Below are 16676 nucleotides of genomic sequence, written 5' to 3' on the forward strand. Positions count from 1 at the left end.
TCGCTCAGTCCCGACAGGAATCCGCTGTCGATCCCCTCGCGCCCAGCGTGGCGTCTCTGGCGCGCGGCTGCTCTAATCAGCCGGAGCCCCGTTAATCACCCCGGGCAGCGCGCTCAGCCCGAGAACCTGCCCGGTGCGACGCCAGGTGCCCGGGGGGGGGGTTGGGTGAGGAGGCTCGGATCAGCGCCAGGTGCCGGTCCGGTTTAAAATAAGAGTTTCTCTCCGGCGCGCTGAGGTATAAATGCATTGAACTTCTGAAGATCACCTGCGTTTACAATTGCGTCCAATTGTTTTAACTGGCGTGTTTTTATTGGGGGGGGGGGGGGTCCACGTAGCATTTTTAACATGTATCCCCCATTTTTGTTAAAAATGATACTTGGACTGGGGAAAGAGAGAGAGAGAAAATGCAGAAGCAACGTTGCCCGGTAGACTGAGGAGCAAGGGGATTCATCGACACGTCTTTGAGGAGGCGGAAGAAAAAAAGCCCCTTGAAATTGTCCCGTTGCGTTTTAGCACGAACCCCGAGGGGCGCGTTCAGAACGCGAGCCGTTCCCGTTATTAATAAACCTCCCGCCTCCCCCGCTGACGTCACCGACACCCCCCGGCCAGCGCCCGTCTTAGCCGTGCTTCTCAGTATAGGCCAGGGAGGGGGGGGGCAGCGGTGTCGGCTATCCTCCTCAAAAGAACCAGCTGGATAAGCAATGACCCTCCAGGACACACACACACACACACACACCGACCCCCGAGCGCTTCCGTCAGCTCCTTCATCCTTATTGATAAGAGCGCTAAGAGGGTTTCGCCGTTGGTGCGGGATTCGCTCAGGGGCACAGCTCGGTCCCCGGGATCCGCTCGGATTTGGTGAACTCATCATCATCATCATCATCACGGCGGTATTTTTAGGGGGTACTGTAAGGTCAAGAAACTCTGGGGGTGGGGTTAGGGTTAGAAATAGCCCTCTCAGCTATGCGCTGCGGAATGCGCCCGCAGCAGGTGCGACTGCCCGGGGCAGCTGGAGCCGCCGAAACCACCCGGGGCGGAGAGAGGTCCGACTCCGGCCGGCTCCCGAGCGAGCTGCGGCCCCGGGTCCCCCCCGGCGCGAGAGAGAGAGGGGGGGCTCCCTTTCAAAGCCCACAGCTCAGCTATTCGCACACCTGCGTGTATTTTGTTGTTGTTGTTTTGGGGTCTTTAGAAGGAAGAGAAACTCCTTGGAGAGCCAACCGCCCCACGGCCTCACGCGCGTCCTGCCTCTCGTTTTAGGGCTCCCTTTCCAAGTCCCCCCGCCAGCAGAAACCGATTCCCCCCCCCCGGCTCAGACCGGGCTCCTACCTTCCTCTGCTGCTTCTCCCAGGCCGGGTCCAGCAGGAGGTCGCGGTCCCAGTCGTCCTCCTGCGTCATGTACTCCTCGGTGGAAGTGACCACGTAGGAGGTGCTGTACTGCACCTGCTGCTCCACTTGGGTCATGTCGGCGCCCTGTTCGTCGGCTCTCCTCCGTCTGCAAACACCTCAGCGTCCCGTCCGCTCGCGCTGCTCGAGGCCCGGGGGTCGTCTCAGGCGCTGGACCCTGCTCAGAGGGGGGGCTTTCTCGTCTCCGGGGGAGGGGCAGGTGGGGAACGCCGTCTACACGCCTCGGGGGGCAGAAGGCAGGTCCAGATCTCTCTCAGACGGGCGCCCGTGCGCTTGTGGCTGGTGCTGGTGCTGGTGCTGGTTTCTGCTGGTGGGGCCGCTGCCGCCGGTGCTGTCTCTCGCCAGTACTGCTTTCCTGGTCAGAAGCGACACACGTGACCGGCCCGGGTTAAATACCGGCACCCCCGGCGCGGGGGGTGGTGGGGGATCGGGTTCCGACCCGGGAAGGCGAGGGGGGCGGGGCGGCAGCGCGTGGTGGTGTTTGGGGGGGGGGGCGGGGGCGGAGCGAGAGTCCCCCCGGAGGTTCTCGAGGAAGCAGGTGAGCGCGGAGGGGGGGGTGTCGGACACGCCCCCTTTAACGGCAGAATATTGACGTGCTGATCTTGGAACAGCTGTTTCTCTCAGCCCACCCCCCCTCCCTCCCCTGCTCCTATTTCCTCCAGTGTAAACACAAGGAACTGTCTTGAGAGACCCCGATTATCTTAACGTCACCAATTTATCATCCTCATCCTTAAACTTACATAGCTTAGAGAGAGTACACTCTGACTCCCTACAGCTCTCGTTTAGGAGGGTCTTTATGGAGCTCTGGCACACTCAGTCCTTGTTTTGAACTGTACAATGTTAGCATGGCCAGCTGACCATGGACCCTGAGAGGTGTTTGTTGCCTGCTTACTGAGGACGTTTGTGGTTCCTCCATTCTCTCCTGGCCCTTTCCTCTTTCTGGAGTGTAGTGTCACGTCCCGTCGCACAGCTCTGTCCAGTGCCTTGGGGGCAACCTGGTGGCGAAAGGCGCTATATATACACACACACACACACACACACACACACGTTCAACTGACTCATCGCGATCGGCCCAGGAGGCCGTGCGTGTCTATGAAGGGAGCTTCCCAGGGCCAGTGGGGATCCGGTGGCAACGACGGCAAACCGGGACGACCGTAACGGTCCGTGGCGCTGGTCTGGACGCTCCCCTCCGAGCGCTCGCCCGCCACCAGCCCAGAAGCTGCAGCCAGCGCCTGCCAAGCATGTCCAGAGAGCACCTGGGCTCCTTCCTCCCCTACGGCTCACCTTTAATCTCCCACCCCGGGAGTTTTAAGACTTCTGTCATCCCGATGGAAAGCAGGAGAGCAGGAGAGCAGGAGATCGCCCAGGCTGGGGAACAGGCAGAGTGATGGGGGTGGGCTCAGTCTGTGGGGGCAGATCACTGGAGGGGTGGGGATGAAGCTCAAGAAGCCTCAGCTCCCTGACGACACAATGGCTCGAGCCGTGTCACAGGGAACCGGTGGGTAGTGGTGGGGAGGGACGCTGCTTTACACAGAGAGTTGTGGGTGCCTGGGACGAGCTGCATGTTGTCGCAAGGTCTTTCTCTGGGATCGTTCGCAGGAAGCCCAGTGTCCACCACCAGCGGATCGTCCCTGTCTGACCCCACCTGTCCCTCCGTGGTTGCTCACAGGCCTGAGCCAGGGAAGAACCGTTGCCCGACCCCTGGTCCGAGCGAGGAGGTGGGACTGGCTGCACGGACAGCGCTGGTCACAGCTGCTCCTCCTCCTCACAGACGCAGAGCCCCACCTCCCAGACAAGGCCCAGTCCGGTCCAGACAAGGAGCCACAGCTCTCTGACGGGGCCCGGTCCAGTCTGGTCTGAACACAGAGCCACACCTCTCCGTGAGGCCCGGTCCAGTCTGGTCTGAACACAGAGCCACACCTCTCCGTGAGGCCCGGTCCTGTCTGGTCTGAACACAGAGCCACACCTCTCCATGAGGCCCGGTCCTGTCTGGTCTGAACACAGAGCCACACCTCTCTGCGAGGCCCGGTCCTGTCTGGTCTGAACACAGAGCCACACCTCTCTGCGAGGCCCGGTCCTGTCTGGTCTGAACACAGAGCCACACCTCCCCCATGGACGTTGGGAACATCCTGTGTCCGTCTGAAGGTTCAGAGCCTGAGACAACTGGGACAGAACCAGAGGAGCCGGCGGACCCGGAGACAGATGGGTCGCTCAGGCCCATCCGTCTGAGGCGCGTTACCGTCAGGATCGACAGCGGACACGAGGAGTTCTCCAGCCACGGTCAAGAACCACAAGGACCACACGCTGGTCTGGTGGAAAAACCGTCTTTATTAGCAGCCCCCCTCCCCCCACCGTCTGAAGCTTGAACACGTTTCCCGAGGAACACGACACACAAGGCCCGCTCAGCTCACAACCGTAAACAAGTGGGCGGGTCGGATCGGCCCGCCAGGCTCACTCCTCGGGCCCGTTTTCCTCCCGGGTCGGATTTGTCCTCTGGAGGGCCCAGCAGGCCCGGCTCTTCCATCGCCCCAGCTTTCCCGAAGCCAATCCCCAGGGGCTGAAGCGATCCTCGGCTCCCCGGATCGACGGAGCAATCGAGCCTCAGCTGAAGTGATCGGGGAACGGCGAGGGAGGCGTCTAGGCATCATCGTCTCCTTCAGAGCTGAATCGCCACCGTCCCCCCCGCTCGGAGGGGTCACAGTCGCCAGACACCGTCGCTTGAGCCCCGGGCTGTCCACTCCAAACACTGTATGTACCCGAAAGCTGCCCTCTTGTGCTTCGAAATTCCCCAAAGATATCCATCCAGCTGCTTCACCCAGTACGGGGGCATGGTGGAGCTGGAGCCTTTCCCAGCAAGCCAGGTGCACAGGGCAGGATACACCCTGGAGGGGACACCAGTCCATCACAGGGCACACACACACACTCACACCTGGGATCATTTTCCCCAGACGCCAGTTAACCTACCGGCATGTCTTCGGACTGCGGGAGGAAATCAAGAGCGCCCACGGGAAACCCTCTCGGATATTGGGAGAACACGCAAACTCCACACAGACAGCACCCCGGCGCCGGAACAGAACTCGGGGCCCCCCATCCAGGTTTAATCTCTAAAACAGTATTCATAAGGCAAACCACATGCTGGCACACTGGGTTGTGACTTCCCCTGGAAAGACGTCCCCTTCTCAAAGGAAGGAAGTGGCGGTACCGCATGCTTTGAACCCTATCGGGGCGCAGAGCCCCTCACCTCACCTCGACGGCCTGCCGTCCCCTCACGCAGGTAAGCCCCCTGCCCCCCCGACTGGTCGACGGGGTGCGTGCCCCCGCCCACGTCGACCCCGCCTCTCTCAAGCTTCCCAGGAAACGTCCCACGGGGAATACGTCGCGCCCGAAGGAGGCAAATCCGCGGGACAGAACCGCCTGGAAGAGGGCGAGCTCGCCCCCGGCCCCGTGTCAGAGACGCGGCGAGGGCTGAACTCACGGAGGAGGAGCTGCAGCAACAGTGTTCAGCACCGACACTCCACGTGCTCGGCCTTTTCAAGGGGACTCTGAATCGCACCCCCCCGGGACACTTCAACACCGGCGTGAGCCGCAGGCGCCCAGAGAACAGGCCCACCTCACGCCTTTCCCACACCCCTGCCTGCAGGACCTGCAGGACCCGGGTCCCGGCAGTCCAGTGCGGTCCGGGGTCTGGTCTGGCCCCCAGGTCGCGTGTGGAAGGAGGGCGCAGGGAGCCACACAGGGGTACCCCAGTCCTTTCAGCGTGTCCAGCCGCTCGAAGATCACACTCTCAACGCCCCCCCCCCACCCTCTCCCCCAGCAGATTCTCTCCGTTCATTTCGGACACCCCTGATCTCACCTCGGCCACCCGGAGGAACTCACCTTCAGAGGTCAGAAGGTCAGCACAAGAAGAGAAGAGAGCCATCACCTGCTGGGACAAGAGCCAAGCGCTGCAGGTGCAAACCAAGAGCAGGCGCAGTTAAAACGGGAGGCCCTTCTTTACACGAAGGGTGGCGGGGGTCTGGAACGGGCCGCCCTTCGAGAGCGAACCGCCAACCCTTCTCGTGCGCCTCGACGGGGCGGTTTTCGGGAGAGGCGCAAGCCCGGCTACGACGGCCGAGGGCGGGGCGGGAGGGCAAGGAGGAAGAAGAGCGTTTTTTTTCGGGGGGTCCGGGCGCAGGGTGGCGTTCCTGAAACCGGGACGGCGAGGGCTCCCCAGGGGACGGGCTCGGAGAAGAGGAAGAGGGCCGTGCTCTGACCTCGGGCACAGGGGCCGCAGAGGGTCGGGACACCCCCGAGACGGTTCGGCAGACGTGGCGCATGCACCCCCGCACTCACCTCTCTCGCCATCGCGGCTCCCCGCTGGCGCCACGCTCTGCCCGGGACGCGGCCCAGATCGCAGGGTCCGGGGGTGGGGGGCGGGGGCGGGAGGGGGCCAGGCGTCACGCCCCCTTTAAACCTGCAGCGGCTGTGGCTGCCTATCCTCCCAGCTGTGTGGAGCACAGGGGGAACACCTCAGTTGTGTGTGTGTGTGTGTGTACACGCACCAGGCGGAAGCAGGTTAGGAACAAGACACACACACACACGCACGCGCAGGCAGGCAGGTATGTCAAAAACACAAGGTTCCCAGCCACTGCAACACCCGCGGCGCGCCCTGCCTCGGCCCACTGCTCGCAACAAAACGAGGACGTCAAAAAAAAAAAACACACAAACTAAAAAGAGCTTCTCCGGACGACAACGGGAGCCTCTTGATATTGCCAAGGAAGTTGGGGGTTAAAAATGAAAAAAAACAAACAAACGTCGAAAACCTAGTGTAGGTTCTGGTCGATTTTGGTCTTCACCCCTAAATTGCTGCAGTCTCACCAACTTCCAGTGCAGCACAGGCAGTGCACCTGAACTCAACTGCTTTTGTCCTGACCTGAGTTATTGGCTTGCTCCCTGCTGACCTCACTTTTGATTGGCTGGCTCCCCCCCTGACCTCACTTTTGATTGGCTGGCTCCCCCCCCATGACCCGAGTTTTGATTGGCTGGCTCTCCCCATGATCTCGCACATCGGACCGGCTGGTGTGCCGGCTGACCTCGGCCCTGACTCGGCTGTTCCCTCGCCTACCCTGACTTGGGACTGGCCTCCTCCCGCCCCCCGGTCCAGAAACCAGTGGACCCGGACCCGGACCCGGACCCTGGCCCGCGCGTGGGCATGCTGGGCTGCTGCAGTGGCAGTGGGCTTGGGCAGTGGCCCGGTGTTTGTGAGGCGGACCGGGACGAAGACAGCGGTCTGGGCGGCGCCGGCGGAACTTGTACGGCGAGGGGGGGGGGGGAGGATGCGTGTGCGTGGGATGGGGGGCGGGGGGTCGGGGTCGAGACGGCATCGGCAGCGGTTTCTTCGTGTCCCCGGGTTGACCCCCCCCCCCGGCTCCCAACCGCTCATCAAACAGCACACCCACAAACCACTGCTTCCGAGTAGGGCTTGAATCCGTATTTTTATTTCAGCATTCCGAAACATCGTGGGGACCCCCCCCCAACCCGAACCCCAGCCCCAGCACCCCCCCCCCACACCCCACTCCACCCCCGAAGAAAGAAATCCACAAGAGTTTCACATCACAAAGCCGCCAGCTCAGAAAACACCTGCATGCCGAACTCAGGTAGCCTGAGAAGAGGAGGAGGAGGAGGACGAATGTGGCAAATCAGTTCTCGGGGGCCAGACAAACCCCACTCTTGCCCCGGGACGAAAACACCTCCAGCCCACAGGATGGACCTCCCAAAGACCAGAGTAGGCGTCAACTCAGATTTTCTGTCCCGGGATCTTTAACGTCTGCATCTGAGAGTTCCTCAAGTTCAGTAATGCCCCCACGCCAACAGGCCGAGGGAACTGAATATCTTTAGTCTTAACCGGAGAACACTACACTACGTCATTCCGGTGGACTTACTCAGAATCGGCGTTGAAAGGCAATAAAAAAAAAAAACAACCAAACAAGGCCAGCGGAAAGTAAAGGGAAGAGCTGTACACAAACAGTGGCGGGGGTCTGCAGCAAGCTGCCCGACTCCGTTGCCGAAGCCCCCCCCGGCTCCTTTCAAGAAATAACGAGATGAGGTCCTGGGATTGATCAGCTACTGAAAGATAAATCCCAGCTGCTCTAAAATGATAAGCCTGCGCACTTCATACAGCGCCTTTCATCTATAGGAATGCTGCAGGGCTTCAGACGCAGGAGAGAAACCAAGTGGGCTACCACCAAAGCGCTGCAGAGTCTCTCCTACAGCAGACACTGGAGGAGTGACCCCAGAATCGATAAATCAGGTGGGACTACAACCCCCTGATCTGAGCTGGTCAGATCTCAGAAATGAAGCGCAAAGCAACCTCAAGGAAAACTGGGGCTGCTGCTGCTGGGGCCAGTGGTGCTGGTATACTGGTTCAGGGGTGAGGGCTCACCAGACACCTGACGCAGCAGCACAGTCCGGCTCGCCACCCGAGCAGGGCAGGGGACTCGGCTACCGCGCAGGATACGGACAGGCCCGGCGCCCGGAGACCCACACCGCTGACCCACACCGGGCAGGGAGGCATGGGGGCTGAGGGGGGAGACCCCCCTCTGGCTAGCGGTGGGGGGGAGGGCGTGCACGCAGGTGGGCTCGGGGGGCGCCCCGCCGTGCCCTCGCCCCACGAATTTCCGATGCGTTCAGCTCCTGACCCCCAGAAACAATTTAATACTGGAAGCCGCACGGGACATCTGCCTGTTCAAGGGAAACTGCGTCGGTGGTGTTATTATTTGAAGCTTTCTAAGATGGCATCCACAGGGCCTGTGAGGTCACCTATAGAGGAACTCGAAAGGATCTTCGGGAATAGCATTCCAGATCCCAGGATCAGAGCAACTACCTAGGTTGGCTGTGGTATTCCAGGGAGGAGCAGTTTGGAAAGAGGCAGGAATGGTTGGTGTACGGACACCTCCTCATCCCAAATCCCTCTCCAACAAAGGGATAATGATTTAGGCAGGAATTCTTGGCAATTAATCTTGGACGTTCCTAACCACTGCTCCGCCTCTTGGGATCAGGAAAAGGGGAGGGGGGTTACTGGGGCTGTCAGGTAAAAAAAAAATAAAAATAAAAAAAATGAAAATTAAATACAAAACAAAAATACAAAATTCAAGCCCTACGTTACAACACTGATCAAAAGAGCCTTTATTTTATTGATTACATAAAAAATAACCATGAGGGAGGAGAAAAAAAAAACCAAACGGGAAAAAAAAACAGTAAAATCCAGAGCCAAAACGATGAAAACTTTCAAAACGAATGTTTGTGTTTGTTTTTTTTTTTAAAAAAAAAAGAAAAAAAATTTTAAAACAGATCTGGCCTGAACACATGTCCACATTCCTCTCCTGCCTACACTTAACACAGAAACATGGCCAGACTGCAGAGAGAGAGGGTGAAGTCCGCCTTAGCGCGCTGGGTGGTTTTCTAGAGAAATGGGAACAAACGGATCTACAGGAACTGGGGGGCCGTCCCGGCCCGGGGTACAGGCACAGAGGGGCACAGGCTGCACCGCAGGTGGGGGGGTGCGTGGGGATCGCGTTAAGACATGACCCAGTGCTCCTACCTCCCCTGCCGGGGCCGCGGCCAACAGCTATGAGTCCTGCACCAAACCCCTCAACGCAGCCCCCGGATATGGCCGAGGAGAGAGACGTGTCCTGTCCCGTGTGCCGCAATCAAACACTCCTACACCCGCAGAGCTGGGGGGGGGGGGGGGGGGGGGAACGTCCCGGCGGCGGGCTTGCGTGTCGGACAGAGACGGAGGTCGGGGCTGCCGGCTCCACGCCCTCCCGGTATTCCGGCCTTCGGAAAGTGACACCGGCCGAACCCCGTTCCATAACGCAGGTGCCCGTGCGCACGCTTGCACACACACACGCACGTGCACGCTTGCACACACACAGACACACACGCACGCCTGCACACACAGACACGCACGCCTGCACACACAGACACGCACACACGCACGCCTGCACACACAGACACGCACACACGCACGCCTGCACACACAGACACGCACGCACGCCTGCACACACAGACACGCACGCCTGCACACACAGACACACACGCACGCGCACACAGACGCACGCTTGCACACAGACAGACACACATGCACGCTTGCACAAATGCACAGGCACACAGACGCACGCACACACAGACACACTGCCCCAGCTTCGGTCCACCAGGTGGCCTGGATCGTTTCCACAGAGCGGAGGGCTCTCCGGCCTCCCAGCCGCTCCGTGACGAACAGAAGCGGGGAGAGAGGGCATAACGCATCCGAAATGGAACAAGGCCCGCTGACTCCAGATCCCACTCCGGGGCCTCCCCAGGGCCGAGGCTCTGGCCAGACGGAAGCATGTCCGGCTCCGAACGAGCTGCTCCCGGGCCCTGGGCGGGCCAGGGACAGGGTGGGCCCGCCTGGGGGTCTCTGCCCGTCCGAACTCCGGCCGCCTCTGTCTGGAGAGACGCCCCCCGCCGAGGGGCCGGTCGCTGCTCAGACAGCGGAGGGGGGCGAGGGCCAACTCTCGCTGCAGGACTGCGGGGCCCCGCGGGGGCGCGTGGGGGGGCCGGACAGGGCGTGGGTCAGTCTCGGGCGGGTGGGGGCCGCAGGCGACGGGGCGGACGCACGCGCGCAGACACGCGCTCCCCCTCCCCCGGGGCGCGGGCGGCGGCTATCGGAAGGGGGGCTCTGGGGTGTGCTCTTGGGCGGGGAGGTCGGGGCGGCGGTCGGGCGGTTCCTGCTGAGGCGACGGCTGCGGCGGCTCATACGCTGTGGGCGCGGCGGGCGTGGGCGTGGCGGGCGCGGCGGGCGCCGACTCCCCTGGCGGGCCCGTGTCATCCGGGATGGTGGGGGTGGGGGCGGCGGCGGCGGCCGCCGGCTGAGCCTCGACGTCGGGCTCCGGAGTCGCGGCGGGGTACTCGTACTGGTACGGGTACTGGTACTGGTATTGGTACTGGTACTGCTGGTAATAGTCGGCGTAGTACCTGCGGAGGAGAGAGACAGGCGGACGCCCCGTCAGCACAGGGACAGGCCACCCTGCGGCCCCAAGCCCTCAAAACCCCGCCGCGCCGGCAAACAGCACGAAGACACAGCTCTTCATGGGCATCGAGGGGCAGAGGAAAGGCCACAGACCACAGCAGCCCACCTGGCCCTCAGATCCAATTCAGTCACTGAAGGCTATGATGCAAGCCAATTAAATCAATTAAGGGCCAATTAAATAACTGAAGGCTATGATGCAAGCAATTAAGTCATTTAATAGCCAATTAAGTCACTGAAGGCTATGATGCAAGCCAATTAAGTCAATTAGTATCCAATTAAGTTACTAATTGGATTAAGTTACTAAGCTAAAATGCAAACCACTTAGGCCAATGACATATCTGTTACGTCTATCAGACCAGGGGCTACAGGTTAAACACAGTCGGGAACGAGCTGCCGTCGCCTGGGATCGGGCCAGGAACGAGAACTCGCTCCGGACGGGATGGGACTTCGCCCAGAAGCCAAAGGAGTCACAGCAGGACGCCTCCCGTCAGAGACAGGGAGCTGAAAGACTCGGGAGGAGAGGGGCGAGAATCGAGGGTGGCCGGGGGAGAGCATCAACACCTTCATCGAGTCAACTGCCCTGAAACCCTTTGGAACTGGACACCCCGGCACCGGTACACAGGGGTACCCCAGTACATGGGCACCACTGGTTTAATTCCAGAGACAACAGGGTACCCCAGTACCTGGGCACCGCTGGTTTAATACTAGACACAACAGGGGTACCCCAGTACCTGGGCGCCGCTGGTTTAATACCAGAGACACAGGGGTACCCCAGTCCCTGGGCACCACTGGTTTAATTCCAGAGACAACAGGGTACCCCAGTACCTGGGCACCGCTGGTTTAATACTAGAGACAACAGGGGTACCCCAGTACCTGGGCACCGCTGGTTTAATATCCCAGTACCAGAGACACTGGGGTTCCCTGTACCGGGGCACCGCTAGTTCAATACCAGAGACACTGGGGTTCCCAGTACCAGAGACACTGGGGTTCCCAGTACCGGGGCACCGCTAGTTCAATACCAGAGACACTGGGGTAGCTGAGTACCAGAGACACTGGGGTTCCCTGTACCAGAGACACTGGGGTTCCCAGTACCGGGGCACCGCTAGTTCAATACCAGAGACACTGGGGTAGCTGAGTACCAGAGACACTGGGGTTCCCTGTACCAGAGACACTGGGGTCCCCAGTAGCGGGCACTGCTGTGTAAAAGAGGCGTGGCGCGGCCGTACCTGGCGTATGCTTCCTCATCGATGGCGGCCGCGGCGTCCTCGGGCCGGCTGGCGGGCGTGGGCAGCAGGGCTCTGCGCTTGCTGCGCTGGTAGGGGTAGGACTTGGGCAGCGGGTCGGGCAGCAGGGGGCCGGAGCGGCGCACGGGGCTGCGGTCGCGCTCGCCGGCCTTGCCCTGCCCCGGGGAGCCCCCGCCCGCCTGCTGCTCGGCCAGGACCTGCTGGCCCTGCGCGAAGTAGTGCGCCCGCGCCGCCTCGAAGAAGGCCTGCGCCGTGGGGTCGTTGCCCCCGGCCGCCCCGTACGCCGAGACGCCGCCCCCGGCGCCGTACATGGCCGGGGCCGCGCTGTAGGCCGGCGCCGCGCTGTAGGCCGGGGCCGCGCTGTACATGGCTGGGGCCGCGCTGTACATGGCTGGGGCCGCGCTGTAGGCCGAGGCGGTGCTGTAGGCCGAGGCGGCGCTGTAGGCCGAGGCGGCGCTGTAGGCCTGGCTCACCGCGGCGCTGGCGCCCGAGCCGTCTCCCACGTACATCTGGTTGGCCACGCCGGGGGCGTAGACCTGGCTGCTGTAGGCGGCGGCGGCGGCCGCGGCGGCGGCGATGGCGGCGGCGGCGGCCGTGTTGTTGGCCACCTGCGTGTAGGCGGGGCTGGTCACCGTGCTGTAGGCCTGGCTGTCCCCGGAGGTCATGGCCTGGCTGCCGGCCGGCGAGCCGTACAGCTGGTTGGCCACGGTGCCGTACACCTGGCTGGCCAGGGCGCCGTACACCGCCGGGCTGACCGGGTTGCCGTCCGAGCCGATGGCCGCCGAGAGGCCGCTCAGCGCGGCGTAGGTGGGGTCGAAGACGGGCGTGTTGTAGACGGAGTTGTGCACGCTCTGCTGCACCTGCAGCGGCAGCCCCGCGGCGGCGGCGGCGGCGGCCGCCACCACGGCCGCCTGGCTCTGGTACTGCTCCAGCGAGGGCTTGGTGAGCGGGCACTCCCCGGCGTAGTGGCCCTGCTTGCCGCAGCTGACGCAGGGGATCTTGCTGGTGGGCGCCTGCTTGCTGGGCTGCACCTTGGAGAGCTCGACGGAGAGCGGCCGGCCCTTGAAGGAGGTGCCGTGGAGCGCCTCGATGGCCTGCAGCGCGTCCTCCTTCTTCTCCATGTGCACGAAGGCGTAACCTGCGAGACAGGGAGCCGAGGTTCAGGACTGGCTCTGGTGGGGGAGGTCTGGGGTTCACCTGAGCTGGGAAATTGCAGGACTGAGGTCTGGGGTCCAGGTGGAGTTTTGACAACCACGACCCTTTTGTTTATGTATTTTATCCAGTCAAAAGAGAGACGGGCAAATTAAAATAAAAACATGGCCTTGTCCAGCCCACACCCACCACTCCTCTGTTCCCAACTGCAGACTCCTGAAAGTCTTTCCACGCTAAAAGTCAATGACATAAAAAACAGAAGCAGAAAATGCGCCCGAGACAGAACTCGCAGAGCTCTATAAGCCCAGGGCTGGGCTCACAGGTTCAAGTCGCCTCCAAGACTGGGCGTCTTCGGAGATCCCCGAGGCTCCAGATCAACACAGAAACACACACTGGGCCAGCTGAACTCCGACACCCAGTTAGACAGCCCACTTACGTCTACTGGGGGGTACAAAAAGGCACGACGCGACACCAGTCTGCCCGCCTAGAGACGTGCTCAACCTCCGTGCAGTCTTGAGTGGGCGAAACACGAGAGGGAACGCGCCCCAAAACACGCCCGTCGCTTTTCACAACGCACCGCACGGCCACGGCGCCACCGACCAACGACCCCCCCCTCGCACGCACGCACGCGGGTCGTTTAGGACGCGCATGGAACAACGAGCAGGCCCATTAACACCTCCCACTCACGAACACCGTCACCCCTCAAGGTCATCTTTACAAAACAACAGCACGACGGCGAGCGCTCTGCTCCAGAGAGGCGAGGCGCGGGTGACCCCTTCTCGAGAACACACAGCTCTCACGGGCACGGCGGGCGCGCTAGATCAGGGGTCCCCCGTCCTACTCCAGGAGACCCACAAGTCTGAACAGTCTGCGCAACTCAAGCCTGAACCGAACTCACGAGCGTCTCACAAGTCTCCTCCTTCCCAGAAAGTCTGGAATCGCACGTTGCTTCCGAAAGGCCGCGCTGGCGAGGAAACGTCACGCATCTACAGGGGCTGAAAACTGTCACACTTTATCAAGGCGGCCAAGGGTTCGACTGAGCGACTGAGAGCCGGGCTGGAACAGAAGCCAGCAGGCGCGGGTGACGGGAGGGATCTCGTTCACGCAATTGGGGCCCCAATCGAGTAATTAAAACAACAGTCGTGCGCGGGGCCGCAGGGTCAAGGGTCAGGATCGAGACGTCAAAGAGCCAGCCAAAGGAAACGAGGGCTTCAGTTAAGTAATTAAGCCAGCAGCCATGCGTGGGGCCGCAGGGCGCAGGACCAGGAGTGCAGGCCCCAGCCCAGAAACTCGTTAATGCAATTAGGGCTTCAATTAAGCAATGAAGCCAACAGGCACGTGGGGGGCCTGCAGGGTGAAAGGACTGAAGGACCGCGGTGGGGTGAGGACACCTCCAGGCCCAGGAGGGGGACAGCCGGAGCCTCGAGGCAGTCGGTAAGAACCGCAGCATTAAAACCATGAACCCCATGAAGAACCCCCCCCCCACACACACACACACACTCACCTTTGACCTTGTCGCACTCCAGCACCTTGCCGAAGGTCTGGAAGAGCTCCTGCAGGTCCTCGGCCGTGCACAGGCCGCTCAGGTTGCCCACGAACACCTTGGTGGAGTGCAGGGGGCGCCCCCGCGACTCCTCCACCACCAGGTTGCGCCCCCGGAACTCGCGGCCGTTCAGCTCGCGGATGGCGCGCGCCGCCGCCCCCTCGCCGGCCAGGTGCACGAAGGCGAACTGCCGCAGCACGCTGCAGCTCACCACCGTGCCGTAGGGCTCGAAGATGGCCGCCAGCTCCTCCTGGGAGGTGTCCAGGGCCAGGTTGCCCACGAAGATCTTCACTGTGTTGCTCTTGTCCATGACGTCCCCCGGGCGAGCAGGGAGGGGGGAGGGAGAGGGGGGTTCACCTGCGGCAAGGGGGGAGAAAGGGGCGGTGAATTCCTGGATTTCGGCGAAGAAGAGGGGGCACAGGGGGCCCCAGGTGCCAATACCCTCCAGTCCCAGCAAATAACACAGACCACCATAACCCCCCCCCCCTCCCCCCCAGCCCACACATACACATCTGGGGCATCATCCAGGTGGGGGTACACCCTGCTGGTGCAGGGGATCCCCATGACCTGTACAGATCTCTCAGTGGGGTATCCAGAAGAGAGCTACAGCAGTGTGAGGCATCTCCCATTATTATTATTATTATTATAATATCACCTCAACTGACATCACAGGGCCTGTGGCCCCACTGGGGGCGGAGTGGAGGCTCTGTGGCTCAGGGTCTGCGCCTGTGGCTGGAAGGTTCCCGGTTCGAATCCTACTCCCAATCCCGCCCCGGAGCAAGGCCCTTCACCCCAACTGCTCCAGGGGCGCCGTATAAATGGCCGACCCTGCGCTCTGACCCCTGTCTGTGTGTCTCACGGAGAGCAAGCTGGGGTCTGTGAAAAGACACGTTCCCCAATGCGAGAAACTGTCTATGGCCAAAAAAAAGTGATCTGATCTTATTCAATGAGGAATCCGAATCTCCACCTGCCCTAATCGCACAATCGGGTCAGAGGCCAGTGAACCCCCCCCTCAGTGAGCGGCCCCCCCGCGACCCTGTTTTCTAGAGAGGGGGCGGGACTGGGGCTCTACCTCTGACCCGGGGGGGGGTCAGCAGCTCCACGAGGCTGACATGAGGAAGAAGCTCCTCTCTCTCTCTCTCTCCCCAGTGTCGAAAGAGGGTGGTGGCGGTGGTGGAGAAAAACACGTGGCCCGCCCACGCCTGACGATTGTACACGTCTGCAGGCCCCCCTCGCCCCGGCCCCGCACCCCCGGAACTGAGACCCCCACAACCCCGGCTCCGCACGTCTGTCCAGGTGTCCCCCCCCCCACACACACACACACATATTTCCAGAATAATCACTCTTCCGACACACACCCCGTCCCCTGATCTGTTCTCCCCGAACCCCTCCCGGCTCTCTCCGGCCTCAGTAACAAAGGCGAGGCGGGGTGAACTTTCCGCTACGAGAAACTCACACGCTTAAGAAAACGCGCAGGATTCGGGAATTGGATATATATTTATTTATTCTCGTTCGCAGGGGAGACTCGTACTTTAACCCGAGGAACACGGGGGGAATTTAAGACCGGATATTTGCTACGGGCGCAGGCAATGCGCCACAAACGTGCCGGAAAACCATCTTTGCCATTGTCGTCGTTAACTAATCCTACCAATGCGGGTCTCGGCTCCGAGATTTGAAGGAATCGGTTTTTTTTTCCCCCTGAAAGCCGCCGCATTCCGAGACCCCTAACTCGCCTCTCGAAAGCAACCAGAATTGTATAAAATCCCAGAAAAAACTGTCAAGGAACCAAAACGTTTCTCGCCTTACCTTGAGGGTTCTTGCCGTAATTCAAAATGGCCGCGCCAACTTCCGCTAATTTGAACGGCAGCCGGCTCCGGCCAATGGGAGGCCGAGCTAGGTCGGCGGCGGGGCCAATGAAAAGTGCGAACCGCGACCTCTCGCGGGGTTGTCCCACGCTGGCTCTACCCTCCCGCCTCTAGCGCGCCCTCGCCAAGTCTCGCTCTCGCGAGATGCGGCTGCAGTCGACCTTCGGTAGAGATTTCTGGAACTCTTACAGATGAGCTGTTGTTCAGCATTACTGTGTACATACTACGTGTGTGTACACTACATAGTGTGTACTGTAGCGTTTCTCCTGGAAATCAGTCACTGCCTTTGCCAGTTGCATTTAAAGTTCTGCCCGTTCTGCAGTGTTTGCAATGGCTTCTGCAGTGTTTGAGGCTGAGCACCAAAGTACATTCAATTCAAGAAACTCCGTCACTGAAATCCTACAAGATCTTAAACGTTG

General features: G+C 61.1%; 2 protein-coding genes across 9 annotated transcripts in view; both read right to left on the bottom strand.

Annotated features, from left to right (window-relative positions):
* Positions 1-1777, bottom strand: part of LOC148646576 (alpha-actinin-3) — a 29790-nt gene extending 28013 nt beyond the window's left edge. For both annotated transcript variants that reach the window (XR_015927589.1, XM_088608722.1), the window contains exon 1: positions 1327-1777. Coding sequence is in view for 1 of the 2 variants with exons in the window: in XM_088608722.1 (XP_088464848.1) it covers positions 1327-1461 (135 nt within the window). In the remaining variant the exon portion in view is untranslated. The remainder of the gene's footprint in view (positions 1-1326) is intronic.
* Positions 1778-3712: 1935 nt separating this feature from the next.
* Positions 3713-16309, bottom strand: LOC148646577 (uncharacterized). 7 transcript variants are annotated; one of them, XR_015927596.1, is made up of 5 exons: positions 16199-16309; positions 14354-14749; positions 11680-12835; positions 9522-10398; positions 3713-9461 (listed from the first exon to the last, which is right to left on the bottom strand). XR_015927596.1 is itself a non-coding variant. In XM_088608757.1 (5 exons), the coding sequence occupies exons 2-5, from the start codon at positions 14700-14702 to the stop codon at positions 5852-5854; spliced, it is 1758 nt and encodes a 585-aa protein (XP_088464883.1). In that variant the 5' UTR covers positions 14703-14749; positions 16199-16309; the 3' UTR covers positions 3713-5851. The 7 variants fall into 7 exon arrangements, 3 of the variants coding, with proteins under 3 accessions (XP_088464883.1, XP_088464881.1, XP_088464882.1); XR_015927599.1 differs by having other exon boundaries at positions 3713-9331; positions 9520-10398; XR_015927597.1 differs by having other exon boundaries at positions 3713-9353; positions 9494-10398.
* Between the last annotated feature and the right edge of the window lie 367 nt (positions 16310-16676).

This window comes from Lepisosteus platostomus, chromosome 16 (genome assembly GCF_059453375.1).
Source record: "Lepisosteus platostomus isolate fLepPlt1 chromosome 16, fLepPlt1.hap1, whole genome shotgun sequence".
In the NCBI taxonomy this organism is placed as follows: Eukaryota; Metazoa; Chordata; class Actinopteri; order Semionotiformes; family Lepisosteidae; genus Lepisosteus; species Lepisosteus platostomus.

What these genes read in the sequence shown, in the direction of transcription:
- LOC148646577 (XM_088608755.1), bottom strand. Translation starts at nt 14,702, where the DNA reads ATGGACAAGAGCAACACAGTGAAGATCTTCGTGGGCAACCTGGCCCTG. An exon ending in GGAGTGCGACAAGGTCAAAG is followed by an intron (nt 12,836 to 14,353) that starts GTGAGTGTGTGT and finishes CCTGTCTCGCAG; the next exon opens with GTTACGCCTTCGTGCACATG. An exon ending in GATGAGGAAGCATACGCCAG is followed by an intron (nt 10,399 to 11,679) that starts GTACGGCCGCGC and finishes TCTCCTCCGCAG; the next exon opens with GTACTACGCCGACTATTACC.